We start from the raw sequence: 14,181 nt of genomic DNA, 5'->3' as shown, positions 1-14,181 counted from the left end.
AAAACAGAATGCCAAGGTTAGAGGCAGACTAGCAAGGAGAACCTAGTGCTTTTTAGACTCAGACTTACTGTCTTGGATGCCAAAGAGGAATATCCTGGAGGTCTGGGGGGATGAAGTGGAGGAGTTCTGCAGCTGGCTGATGGAACTTCCAGCAGATGCATTGTGAAACAAAGAGGCTGCCTGCTGCTGCTGCTGCTGCTGCTGCTGGGGGGGCGATGAAGTGTCCTGGATGTTTGGCAGGCTGCTCTGTGAGGAATACAGAGGAGGGGGTTGCTGCAACTCCTGTTGGCTCATGTTGCTCTGCAAGGCAGACATGGAAGCCGATGATATGAAGAGGGTGACCGGCTGCTCCTGAGGACTGGGGGATCCCTGGACCAGCTGCATCTGGGGGGAGCCATGGAATAATCCTGGCGGCTGTTGTGGCGACTCAGCTTGGGTGGAGCCTGAACTCTGGCTCTGGAACTGCATGGGCTGCTGCTGCTCTTGGCCCCTCTGGGGGTGGAAGAGAGGCTGGCTCTGCTGTTGCTCCTGACTGGTCATCGTGCTGGGATTGGAGCTGAAGAGCAGCGTTGGCTTCTGGGAGGCCACAGAGCCCATGGGGTTCTGACTGCTGAACCGCATGTTCTGCTGCTGCTGCTGCTGCTCTTGGGCGGAGGCACTATTTTGAAGAGCCACAAGTGAGTGCTGAGCTTGGAAAATGCCCCCCTGTTGGTTGGGAGGCACCCCAGAGGAAGGGAGGGGGGCTAGGGTTACTTGGGCCTGGAAGAGGCCCTGATGTGTTGGCTGGTGCTGCTCCTGGGTGAGCAGAGGGCCTTGGAGGTGGGGCTGCTGGAAGGAGGGCTGCTGCTCAGTCCTGGCCGGGCCTTGCAAGGGAGAAAGAGAGCTTTGTGTGGCGAAGAACGGCATCTGCTCCTCCTGCGCAACGGAGGAGCCCAAAGCATTCTGGGAGAGAAACAGGCTGCCCCCCTGCTGGTCCGGAACCACCCCTAGGCTCCCCTGGGAGTGGAACATGGGCTGCTGCAGCTGTTCAGAAGAGGAGGCAGCATTCTGGCTGTGGAAAAGAGAACTGGAGGCCTCCTGAGAGATGCTCTGGGTGTCCCCAATGGGGCTCTGAGAGTGGAACAGCTGAGGCTGGGAGTGGGCAGCCGGGGGCAAGAAACTGCCCGCCTGGAGAGAGAGCATCTCTCCACTCTGCTGGAAGAGCCCCCCGCTCTGCTGCTGGGCTCCGGTGCCTTGAACGGCAGCCAACATGTCCTCTGAGGAAGAGAAGAGGGCGACCTGGGCCTGCCTTTCCCCACTGTGCTGCATTTGGACCATGGCCTGAAAGACGGTGCTCTGCATCTGCTCGGCTTGTCCTGAAGCTTCTTTGCCTTCCGCAGAGCCTGAAGCAGGGAAGAGGGCAGAGCCTCCGGTGGGCACCTGCTCCTGAGGCTGCCCTGGGGTAGCGTCGTCATTGTTGGAGACACTGGTGGGAGAGAACAGCTCACACTGCATTTGCATGTCTTCGCTTGCTGACAGCCCACCTATCAAATGGGAAGTTGGGGTGTAAACTGGGGACTGCTGGATGCTTCCATTTCCCGAGGAGGAAGAGGAGGAGGAGGAAGAGGAGGCGAACAGGTCGGACGGCATGCGGCTGGGGGCCTGGCAAAGGCCTTGCTGCATGTCAATCACCATCGCAGCAGACGTCTCCATCGCTTGCGCCTGCTGCTGCGCCTGCTGCTGGCCAGCCAACGAAGCCTCCGACTGGGGTCGCATGATCTCGGTTCGGCTGGGGAGGAGGTCTTCTGCCCTCGGGTGGATGGTGTCCGCTGAAGAAAACATGCCCTGGTTGACTCCATTTTGGATTTGGCTAACCTGCTGGAAAATTTCTACATTGAGCTGCTCTTGCACATCCTCACTCTCAGAGCCTGAAAAGAGGACAGAGGACAGCTGCTGCTGAGCTTCCAGGACTTGCTGAACCAGGTCAACGTTTCTGCCGCCTCCGCCGCCTCCGCCCTCACCAGGGCTGGACTGGAAACTCCCCGCCTGCAGCTGCTGGATTGTGCTCTGAAGCTGGCTCACCCCACCGGCCGAGGAGAACATGCTGGAGGAGATCTGCTGCTGCAGGGCCTGGCTGGACTCCTGAAGGGGAGGTGGCTGTTGGGGAGCCTCCGTCAGCTGGGACAAAGCCATGGCTGTGCTGTCCAATGGCAAAGCCTCTCTGGAGGAAGGCTCCCTCAAGGGGAACTGGGAGGCCTGCTGCAGGAGGGTGTCGCTGTTCTGCAGCTGGCTTGGAGCAGAGGCAGCTGAAAAGCTGCCAGACGGCACCAGGTCCGGAGCCTGAAGGGTAGGCCTGGTGTCAGGAGGGTACTTTGGTTGCAGGGCCTGCTTTTCGCTCTCTGGAGCTAAATGAGAAGCAGAAGAGGAGAATGGGCCATTCCCCAAGATGCTGGATATGCTGGTTTCCAAAGCTGTTTGAGACTGCCCAATGGTGCTGGTCGTCTGAAGAGAAACATGCACACACAGCAGTAAGGTTTAGAATGTTCATTGCCTAACCATAATTCAGGGAGAAAAATAAACTATCCTGAATTCTACATTATATACTTTCAAATGAAAACCCCACCCCCAATTTTTAGAAATCCATTCCTTACACCATTAATTTGCATTGTTATGAACATCACCACGAAGAAGAAAGCTATACTGTTCTATCAGAACGGATGATAATAATGGGTTAAAACTACAGTCAGCTGGGACAAAGCCATGGCTGTGCTGTCCGATGGCAAAGCCTCTCTGGAGGAAGGCTCCCTCATGGGGAACTGGGAGGCCTGCTGCAGGAGGGTGTCGCTGTTCTGCAGCTGGCTCGGAGCAGAGGTCCGGAGCCCGAAGGGTAGGCCTGGTGTCAGGAGGGTACTTTGGTCGCAGGGGCTGCTTTTCGCTCTCTGGAGCTAAATGAGAAGCAGAAGAGGAGAATGGGCCATTCCCCAAGATGCTGGATATGCTGGTTTCCATATCTAGCATCTTGATTTGAACGGATGATAATAATGTGTTAAAACTACAGTCAGAAGACATAAAGCCTTTCCCCCCGTTTTCCTGGAATGCCAACAGTTCTTCTGGCGGGAAAAACCGTTAATACCGTGAGTTTTTTTATGTGACTTCAATTTTAAAAGAGTAGTATATTATCATGTTATCACCTCTTTCCCTTGCTTATTTACAAGCAAGGGGAAAAGGTATTTTCATTTTAGTTAAACTCCTTCTATCTATTGGAAAAAGTGAAAGAAATATTTGTAGTCCTACCAAAGCTATCACATTAGATATCAAGCTACATTTGATGCCATCAAATGTCCTGAATAAAATCTTTATAGTTTTCTTCTTTTTTTATAAAAGACATATGCCCAGAATCATTTTTCAATTGCTGCTTACATTAAAGGCAGGAAGAGACATTTTCTCGGCCAGAAGTTCCATTGGAGCAGCCTCTTCATTCTTAACGATACTGTTTGGCCTGAGAGGAGTTACCAAGGCACTGGGGAGAAGATTTACTTGGTCCAACTTGCAGCCACTGGAGTTTACTGCAGGAGACAAAGAACAGAATTCACTAAGTCACCCCAGGAGGATGAAACTCCAGAAAAGGGCTGATGATCTTTCCTGGCAAGTCCTGTCTCTGCAGTCAAAGGCACTCCTGAAGGCCAACGTCAACCCAAAGGGATGCTACACACGCAAATACACATGTCACCCTGAGGACTGGCCCATCTCTTACGGTTCACCTTACCAGCACAAAGACCTTAGCCTGCTTGTTAGGCCAAGTCATCTCTGGCTTGCTTGTTTATTACGTTTATATCTCACCACAGTAAAAAAATCATTCGCAGAGTTAAGCATGTTAAGAGGTCCACAAGTCGGCCGAGAAACAGACCGAAGGGGAAACGACACACATTAACAGAAAATATCTGTAGCCCTAAAGTTCCCAAATAAGTCACTCAATGTGATGAACACAGCACTTTTACGAAATCTTCGCCTAAGGTAATAAGAAAGACTGCGGTTGAGAATTACCTTTGGCTACATCATCAAAAGAGCAGGGCTGGGTTGAGCTGGATATTTCCTGCTTCACATTTACATTCAGAGTCTCAGCTGCTGAGAAGAAACAGATCATTCAGGAAAGATGAAAGCAAGGAAATTATACAATACAATACAATACAATAGCAGAGTTGGAAGGGACCTTGGAGGTCTTCTATCTAGTCCAACCCCCTGCCTAGGCAGGAAACCCTACATCACTTCAAACAAATGACTATCCAACATCTTCTGAAAGACTTCCAGTGTTGGGGCATTCACAACTTCTGGAGGCAACTTCTGTTCCACTGATTAATTGTTCTCACTGTCAGGAAGTTGCTTCTCTCCTTGATTAGTTTCCACCCATTGCTTCTCGTTCTACCCTCAGGTGCCTTGGAAAATAGTTTGACTCCCTCTTCTTTGTGGCAACCCCTGAGATATTGGAACAATGCTATCATATCTCCTCTGGTCCTTCTTTCTATTAAACAAGACATACCCAGTTCCTGCAATCGTTCTTCGTATGTTTTAGTCTCCAGTCCCCTAATCATCTTTGTTGCTCTTCTCTGCACTCTTTCTAGAGTCTCCACATCTTTTCTACATCGTGGCGACCAAAACTGAATGCAGTATTCCAAGTGTGGCTTTACCAAAGCATTATAAAGTGGTATTAACACTTCATGTGATCTTGATTCTATCCTTCTGTTGATGCAGCCTGGAACTGTGTTGGCTTTTTTGGCAGCTGCTGCACACTGCTGGCTCCTATTTAAATGATTGTCTACTATGGTAGGACTCCAAGATCCCTTTCACAATTACTACTGTTGAGCAAGGTACCACCTATACTGTACCTGTGCATTTCGTTTTTGTTGCCTAAATGTAGAATCTTACTCTTTTCACGTCAAGCTTCCCACTTTTTCAGATCAACAATAAGCACAAGTGTACACATTTCAAGAATCAAAAGCCAATGAATGAAACATTCAGCACAGCTCCCTCAAATCTGTGGTAATTGCACACAGTCCCTTTCTCAAACTACAAGCACTGCCCAGGATTTCCTCAAGCCAGTGTTTCTTGTTCCCTGGCCAGGCAGTGCAAACTTTGACCAAGACCCCACACCTTGCAAATTTAGTCCCTTTTACATACATGTATCTGGAGTGTATGCAAATTGTTGTATGTCATGTGATCTCCCAGCATTGGTCGTGACAAAAATCCCAACAGAAACAGGTGTAGTTATTTGCTGGTCATGGTAAGGTGGCACCTTCACAATTAGATGATTCTGAAAGGAAAAAAAAGTGGCAGGATATTAACAGCCTCCAGTCTGTGATATTTGACATAAGAAAATCTAGATGTTTATCAAACATATATCTTTAGAGCTGTGTTACTCCCTAGAGTAGGTTCGAAGAGCTGCGGTGGCGCAGTGGCGAGAATGCAGTATTGCAGGCTGCCCCTGCCCACCGGCAGGAGTTTGATTCTAACCGGCACAAGGTTGACAGCCTTCCATCCTTCCCAGGTCAGTAAACAAGGACCCAGATTGTTGGGAGCAATATGCTGTAAGCTGTAAACTGCTTAAGAGGGCTGGAAAGCACTGTGAAGCGTATTTAAGTCTAAGGGCTATTGCTAAAGAAATCGCTGGCCTTCCTGAGGCAGAAAACAAAGGCTATAAAATAATTTTACATTTGGATCTTAGATTCTTCATTCGAACACAGATTTACTGCAAGGTTTGTTTAAAGGAAACAACTGACCACCCTACAGGAAATTACCATTTTGAGACTGACATCTTATCACAGCTGGAATTAGGACTCCCAAATGGCCAAATTCAAAAATGTTGGAATGGCTTCCACACAAGAGAATTTAAAGAAGAAATGAAATGCATGGCAATTTTGCACTTTAGGGAAAGACTGGGAGAGAGAGAGAAAATAAGCAAAAGGCTGCAGCAGAAAATAACTCACCTATAAGCAACTTAACAAAAAGAAAAAAGCACTCTGGTCTGATACTACTTTTCCCTCTAATTCTGTTTGCTTTAAAGATTTGAACTCAGATGATTGCTCTCTTAATTTACATTCAGCCATAAAACTTCCACAGATTTCAGAAAATTTATCCTTCCCATTAAGTACGGGAATAAAATGCATCTGCATGCCTATCTGAACCTCACTTTCAAAACGTACCATAAAATGGGATTGTTTTAATAGTAATGCCTAAATTAATATTCTCAAGATGAAATGGATAATTACATCCCTGAGAAAGCAAGTACCTGGTGAAACAGCTCCATGTCAATTTCTGCCTCAGCTTTCCAGGAGCTTTCATCTGTTTGGAAGCAAGGCAGGAAAGGGGTTATGCAAAGGCAGCAGTCAGCTGTGGTCACGCTGGCCGCCCCAGTCCCCCTGCAGCTTTCTTTGCCCAACCTCGGCACAGACACCTTGACACCCACCAGAGATGTTCTCTTGGAAGATCACTTTGGTTCCCTTCAGGAAATTCTTCCCAATCAAAAAGACCTCCTCTCCTCCTTTCACTGAACAGCTATGAAGGCTTTTCTTGAGGATCTCCGGCACGCCTGCAGGTTGAGCTGCGCCAAGAAGAAAAGACCCACCCACAATCAGCCACACCCCAAGGTCTCTAAGAGCCTCTATGTGGAAAGGACAAATGCTATGAAAAGCTTAAGCAAAAGTCAGGCTCAAAGGCTCCTCCTTTTACAGTTCCTTCCCCTGGGAACTCATGGCCAGCCGTTGCCATTTTCGGAATGGAACACACTTATGAGCTGAGGTCCTTAAGATAATATCCAAATTCTGTTTGTCCATGTTTTATTCTTCATGTCACTAAAATAGATCATTTTATGCAGATTCTCTTAAGTTCTGTTTCAGTAAATACTAAAAATAACTTATAGTTTTGTTTTTGCCAAGTTTAATCCTCTGTTGATAAGCTCAACAAGTAAGGGGGCTTTTGGTCATTAGGGGTCCTGCCTCACAGTTCGACTTTGCCACTTACTGCACAGGATAGGCGAGGACGGAGTCTGTAGCGTTTGAACAGAACCATCTTTCCGTAGGATGTTGACACGGAAAACCAGTCTGGCCCGAGTGCTTTTTTTCTTAGAACCAGCAATGCCTATTCGGGCTTCGACATCTGCATTCCTCAACTTCAGAATTCCAACACAGTCCACCCTAGCAACATAGGATTAATGTTTGCGTTATTTTAATCCTGCCAATACGTGGGAAGTGGCAAGCTTTTCAAGAGATGCAGATGATCTGCAGTGACAACAGAAGCAACCACCAAATCATCCCATTTCAATGCCCTGTAGCTGTGGTGGTAAGAAAGCTGAGCTGCCCAGAGGATCAAGCAATCCACTTCACTTTGGAAAACAGGATCCTCCGTTACACGGACCTTCACTGGACGTTGTTGGACAATTCCTTTTCCCACCAACAAAAGGTGACAATAGAGCAGGTGCTTTAGGACAGCCACCCTCCAACCTTTTGGGCAGCAGGTTCCTTGGACAAAGGTATTTTCCGCAGACCGGAGGGGATGGGGGTTCTGCGTGCTGCCTGCATCTCACGGACGGGGCTTCACTTGTTTCTGCGGCCCGGTTGCTAGAATGCCGCAGCCTGGTACTGATCCATGGACCAGGGCTTAGGATCCGTGGTTTAAGAGATTAAAATACATCATTGCATGCGATGGACATAAAGGACTGCTAAACAACCTAAACACTTTCTTCAAAAGAGCCTAGTTTTTGTAGAAGTATTGGAATCACCTAACAATGTTAGTTTTTAAATACCAAAAACAAAACACTGCAATAAAAATAATTTGTTAAATTTATATGCCACCCAGCTCCCAGGCTTCTAAAATGTTGTGTACAATTTGATTTCTTTGTTAAAAACAAAAGGTCCTGGGAGCTTTAACTTGCCACACAATATGCAATTACACATAATATCTCAGGCCTAGTGCCTGGCTGTCAGTCTTTGCCGTGAGGGGTCCCCACAGTAAAGAAACATGTTAGTCCACCACTGACAGTTCGAATTAATCAGTGGAACAACTTGCCTCTAGAAGTTGTGAATGCTCCAACTCTGGAAGTTTTTAAGAAGATATTGGACAATGATTGGTCTGTTTCCTGCTTAAGCAGGGGGTTGAACTAGAAGACCTCCAAGATCCCTTACAACTCTGCTATTCTGTGTTCTGTTTCCATCCGGAATCCAACAGCCTTCCTCCCACCTTTTCAAGAAACACTAAGATTAATCCTCTCTCTGCAGATATATTTAAACATAGAAATAAGCTATATTCCAAAACAAAGAAACAGAAATGGCACTACTGATTCACTTCAGGGTTCAGATCTGACTTTACTGGGGGGAATAGCGTAAATTGGCTGAATGCTCATCAATGGACCAACCAATCACCATTATGAAATTACTTTGCTTCTCCCTCTTGTGAGAATGAACGATTTATAAATAAAAAATAAATACACTGCAGCATTGGAAAACAGGTTTTCCTCAAACAAATTTTACGTTTCCCAAATGAAAGAGAATTTAGGGCCCAGCTAAAAGCCCCTTCACCCAAATCCATCATCCCAGGGAAAACAAAGCATTTGACGCTGTAGAAGATGTCAAACGGGACCAACTTCCAAAGAGAGACTTGCGGTATTCTAGGTGACAGCCGCTATGCATGGGAATGTGGAGCTCGCCGAGGGATTCCCAAAGAGTGGCTAATCTCAGAGCCAGCACTAAATCTGCCCCTCCCCTTCTGAGTGAAGGGCTTGTGTGGAAAAGCAGAGACAAACTCTCCTGTGAAGTTCAAGCAGTTTCAGAAGAGATCGTGGCAAGGCATTTTTGATTAAGAGCAATCAGAATACAAACAGATCACTCAAAGCATGTGTGTGTCATAATAAGCAGAAGAGTTGTTCACTCTTGCTGATAAAGAAGTGGAAAGCTGTTAGTCATAACCGGAACACCAAGGAAGCTGCTACAGGTTGATGACGAGAGTCCACCAGCTTTCGTTCTGGTTAACATCGCAGCCTGAGAGGAGAGAGAGAAATCCTCCCAAAGAACCTCCATACTTCACTTTACTACAAATAAATGTAGTTTTAGCCAAAAATGGGTCTAACACCACCCAGAGTGTTACAGTCTGTGTTGGGGGGCAAGGGGGGGCGGGCGGTATAAATCTTATTAATAAATAAGTAAGAATCCCAATGTCAGATTTACTCTTGTGAAGACATTCTTAACCCCGACCCTGTTCTCAGAGACAAGCGAGGCAGGATGGAAGTCTACCCAGACTGACAAAGGCGCTAGCAGGGCAATGAAAAGGGACTCACGCCAGGGTCATGCTGTTGCTCGGATCCAGCCCCACTTCGATGACAGTCGTGCCCTCGACGTCCACCTCTTTGCAGGGCGTGGTGTTCCGCCCTGTGACCCTGCAGGCCTGATAGAATCCGTGGGGCTTCACCCGGCCAGAATCATTACCCACAAATATTTGTAACGTCACAGGATCGTTGTGACCTTCCAGCTGGAATCACAAATCAAGAGTTAATGGACCATGTGAAGCACAATTAATCTGCCAACAACACAAGCACAAACGTTTTTTGAACACTGACTGCTATCAATAGTCTTTGCCCTACAGAGCAAAATAGATGAATTCTTTTGATTTTAAATATTTTGATATTTTTGGCTATATTCTATCAAACTCTCACGTTGATTTTATTGCATTCATATTTTGAGTATATATATATAAATGTTCTTTCTGAAAAGGAAGCATTTTCAAAAGTCTGTTTTGGACAGGGTCAACTTTTTATATATTACACTCTCTTGCAGAAAAATGCTTATGATGAAGCAAGAAACCACTGAAGAATTTAATGCTGCCCTTTAGAAACTGTGCATATATCCAGGGGATCTAAATATTAGTGTGCAATTAAATGAAACACATCTTCATTTTTCAGAGAAAAACAAAACAAAACAATTACGTAACTAACTTGTTTAAATGTCTATTTTTTAGTCAATTACCCCAGAGGTCCACTGCACTTTCTGCTCTATTGTTTGTGCAAAGTTAATGAATATTTGGAACCAATTAATACACACAAAACAAGGGTAACTTTATCAATACATTGTGTTCAACCATATTTGCAATATTCTCTAGGAGACGGAAGTGAAAAACCAGTGACAGCAGCCCTCTTTCATTCAGGAAAGGCTGCACAGATGGTGCTCTGTGCATTTATTTAGCATAAAGAGCCAAGAGTAGCCCTTGCTCTATATTTACACTCCTTCCACGCAGCTAGAAAGGCTTCCCTGTCTTAAACCAAAAAACACCCAGTCCTTTGCCGGGAACAACAACATAACCACAAGCCTGAGGGTTGGAGCGCTGTTCTAGTGACAACTTTCATCCCGAGAAACCTGACAGTAAAGTTAGGGGGAAGGGCAGCTCTCTCAGGCCCTTCTGGCATACCTTGACGGTGGGGAATCCTTGCTGGGTTCTGTCTTTCACCGAGCCTCGGCTGCCCTCAGTGAGGTAGCGAGCTCTGTGTTGAGTCTCCGGCTGTACCAGGATCTTCAGCTCTTTGCCTTCACTTTTGCTCAGGTACTGACCACACAACATAGGGCTCTTCTTCCCTCCGGTCACCTTGGGGACTTCTGAGGTTCTGAGATATTAAAGAAGATTAATAAACCGGTTACCAAAGGCTTTCCTTCCAAACAAACGGAGCGGCTGGGGAAACCAGGAGACAGAGAGACACAAAGCTGCATCATTTCTCTACTTCCCTTTCACAAAAATTGTGTCATTTTAATTAAAAGAACATAGCCAGAAACCTAAAAACCTATATTTTTAACTAGTAATTTGAGGACAAAATTTATAGTTATATTTTAACTATGAACAGTTTAAACAACCTGCCTTAGTTCATCAGCTTGCATGAAATGCCAGTTCCTGGAACAGTTAACCTAGCACATCTTCACAAATGTCACCTGATTAAAATAAATCCTGACCATTTCGAGACCAAAGGCCTCCGAGGCCCTATTGCTATATAGGTCAGGCAAGTATATGCTCAAATATGTTTTCAAATCGATGCTGTTAGATTAAACTATACTTAATTTCAGCACATTAAAATATGTGCACTAACTGTGACACAGCTATTTAAGCTGTGGACATTTAGACTACATCCTGTATAAAATGACTGCTGAATTTTTTAAATATATATCAGGTCAACCCATTCTATGCATTTTAAAATGAGACAAACTGAAATTGTGGCATTAAAGTAAGCTGGGTTGCAATTATTTCTTTCCTTCCTTGATAACAAATATATTAATGGAAAGAATTCATGCCACCAGGCTGAATATATTTGATGCTATTTAAAGACTGACCACATGCATATTTTTCTACTGGCAACACAAAGAAAACTTTTCAGAAGTAAATGAAGCAAAATAGCAATTAGTTCATCATGCAGTCAAAGTGAAATGCTGCATTTCTATGTGATCTATCAGGCCTGCTCTGCTCCTGATCCTTCAGTTGTTCTTTTGCAGAGGCAATAGGACAACGGAGCCAAGTGGTTTATTTGCTTTAGAGCCTCTGGGAAGAAATAAATGCAAAGTGATCTCGCTAAAGGTACACCACATGAATAAAACCTGTTTGAATAAACCCCAGAGGAAAATAAATCTTCAGCTTGACTTTGTTTTATATCTTTTGGTGCCCTGCCTTTTTTTCTCTAAGCATCCTACCAGCCCTGAAAATCTAAGCTAGCTTTTTGTGCAAGGTTTCATTAAATTGGAGTAGAATCCTAGCATCTCATTTTGTTGTTCTTTTCTTTTGGATTTTGGATGCCTGATAGACCAAAGGTATCAGCCTTTGGTCTATCAGGCATCCAAAATGCAATAAATTGGTGAATCTATTTCTGTTCCAGAGAGAACGAGTACTGGGTGAGATATGTCACAAAACATGTGTGCAATGTGTTAAGCACTCCTAGTTAGGTCTTTCATGAACAATGTGTAATATGAAGTAAATTATATTTTACAACTCAACTTCCAAGCTTCAAGTACTGCATGCAATATTGTTAAACTTGAAATTCTGCCTCATTTTGTTTGGGAGCTTATGAATAAAACTCACATTGTCTCCAATAAGAATGCTCAACAAATATATTCAATGTTTACTGCAGGCTACATAGTAGCAATTGCACAGGATTCTAATTTCTAAAAGATGTTTAGATAATAATGGCATTTTGAAAACAATAAATGTTCCCATTTTATGAGAATATCTGCAAATATATAAGAGCAGCCTAGAGGATGCAGGCACCACATTTTCCATTGGCTTTTATTGCTTCAGAAGTGGGTAACAAATAAATTCCCGCTATCTTCTTTAGAACACATAACTATGCATTATTCGAAACCTGACCTCCGGAAGGGAAGGCCTTGTTGTGCAAAAAGCCCCCAATCCCTCGATGCCTCCAGCCAGGGTTCAGGGACCTGTCATCTGAAGTAGGAACTCTGACATACAATAGAAGCCCAAATGCATGAAAGGAGCATTATTTAGAGCTCAACGTCAGAGCCCTAGCAGCCAAAATAGGGCATCTGCTTTATACAATATATGGATTTCACAATTTTGCCTTCTGAGATAATGACATTGATAAATTGATCATGATTATGAAGTTATCCCCATCTCTGCAATCAATAAGGAATCACACACACACCAAATTAGGTTTCATTTACCACAGATTCCATCTGCACTACAGATTCTTGATATGAGGTTTCATTCTGCTACTTGACCACAAAACTCACTAGATAATCCTTGAAAAAAGCATCGATTCCTAATTCCCCCGTCAAGGGGATCTTGGAAAATGTGCAATACTTTGAATCCAAGTGACACCCGTGATTGGGAGCGTGCACCAGGATGCAGTCTTGGGGAAAGGCACATTTAAAGCAATTAGTGCATGCCCAACCACATTTTCCCTTTCAAATACAGAAGTGATGCACAACTTGACACGGTATAAAGCAGCCTCCGAATATCTATGATGGGAGGGCATTTTGTTTTAATTAAACCCAGTACTATATTCTAGTAGTTATTTAGCAGCTTAAGTGCATTCAGTTCTGGAAAAAAACTAAACAACACTGAGTCCTTGTATTTATTCTTCAAAAATAGTCAACAGCATTGATTCAATGGGCTGATTTCTAAGTCAACATTCATAGGACTACAGTGTTCATTTTCAGATTATGAACTTAATTTCTTGAAGAATCATCTCTTCTAATAGTCTCTTTTATATAGTCTGAAGAAGACTTTTGACAATGTAGATATCTGCAGAATCAGCAGTTTTCATTTTAAATGTTGTTCTTGCAGGGCTTCTATAAATTTTGGGTGAGGAGAACAGGTCATACAAGACTATGGGCCACATTGGATGTCATATCCTGGAAAGTTGTTTAGCTGCCAAGCCTCACTCTGGAGTGTCTCTTATTTATGACCTTCCTCCTCCTCTAAGAGAAGGCAAAGCAGGATGACTTTTCCTTTACAGGGCAAATCTTTCTTCCCGTAATTCAATATTTTTTGATTCAAGGATAACATGAAATAGACTTTTCTGTAGAAACAAGAGAAGTCCTTCAAAGGAGGAGGCAAGGAACTTGAAAGATTTCACTGCATGACTTTATGTCCACATTCGCATACAGTAAGTCAGAGTGGTAAAAATTCTGATTTACGAGGAACAATCTACCACACCACGGCCCAACTGCTCCTATTGCCACCCACACAGGGAACAAGCCCTGACCATCCAGCCAGTGGCTTGCCTCTTCTTAAATGCAAATCTATGCTTGTTAAAATTCAGAGAAAGAAGCCATGATTTGACCTAAGCATGTAACACTGGCTTGCAAAGAACTGAGCAGGCTGGATTCCTGGATCACACATAAATTATAATCTGAGCTTCCCACGTTTGTTGGCCAACATGAGGCATCAACCAAAATGGCGCCCCAAGGTATTGCCTGTTCCCAGGAAAATTAGAATTCTTTACGAGTGTCACTTAGGTTTCTAGGCAATGCAATAGGCTGCAGCAGGGTGGAGGGTCGCTGATTTCTCAGGCAAATGTGCCTCGTACTGCCCCATGGCCAACAGTGAGGATCTTGTGATCCTCTGGATTCCAAAGGAAGGTGAGGACTGCCACTGGGAAGAAAATCAGCAATTCCCTGCCATAATACACGCGTGCACTTTCCACTCATGAAGTGGGATGCAAACCAG

At 44.7% G+C, this 14,181-nt stretch overlaps 1 protein-coding gene across 10 annotated transcripts in view; it reads right to left on the bottom strand.

Annotated features, from left to right (window-relative positions):
* The window catches only part of NFAT5 (nuclear factor of activated T cells 5), a 48,489-nt gene that overhangs the window by 8,561 nt on the left and 25,747 nt on the right, over window positions 1-14,181 (bottom strand). For 6 of the 10 annotated variants that reach the window (XR_014176219.1, XM_081962975.1, XM_081962972.1 and 3 more), the window contains 9 exons: window positions 10,426-10,618; window positions 9,302-9,492; window positions 6,994-7,166; window positions 6,440-6,574; window positions 6,263-6,315; window positions 5,155-5,287; window positions 4,024-4,104; window positions 3,400-3,545; window positions 69-2,481 (listed from right to left, as the gene is read on the bottom strand). Coding sequence is in view for 9 of the 10 variants with exons in the window: in XM_081962975.1 (XP_081819101.1) it covers window positions 69-2,481; window positions 3,400-3,545; window positions 4,024-4,104; window positions 5,155-5,287; window positions 6,263-6,315; window positions 6,440-6,574; window positions 6,994-7,166; window positions 9,302-9,492; window positions 10,426-10,618 (3,518 nt within the window). In the remaining variant the exon portion in view is untranslated. The remainder of the gene's footprint in view (window positions 1-68; window positions 2,482-3,399; window positions 3,546-4,023; window positions 4,105-5,154; window positions 5,288-6,262; window positions 6,316-6,439; window positions 6,575-6,993; window positions 7,167-9,301; window positions 9,493-10,425; window positions 10,619-14,181) is intronic. The other 4 variants (XM_081962976.1, XM_081962974.1, XM_081962978.1 and 1 more) reach the window with 1 other exon arrangement.

This window comes from Natrix helvetica, assembly GCF_964273705.1.
Source record: "Natrix helvetica genome assembly, chromosome: 10".
NCBI lineage: Eukaryota > Metazoa > Chordata > Lepidosauria > Squamata > Natricidae > Natrix > Natrix helvetica.
Note: the sequence above shows the minus strand (reverse complement) of the source record. Positions and strands in the feature narration are given on the sequence as shown.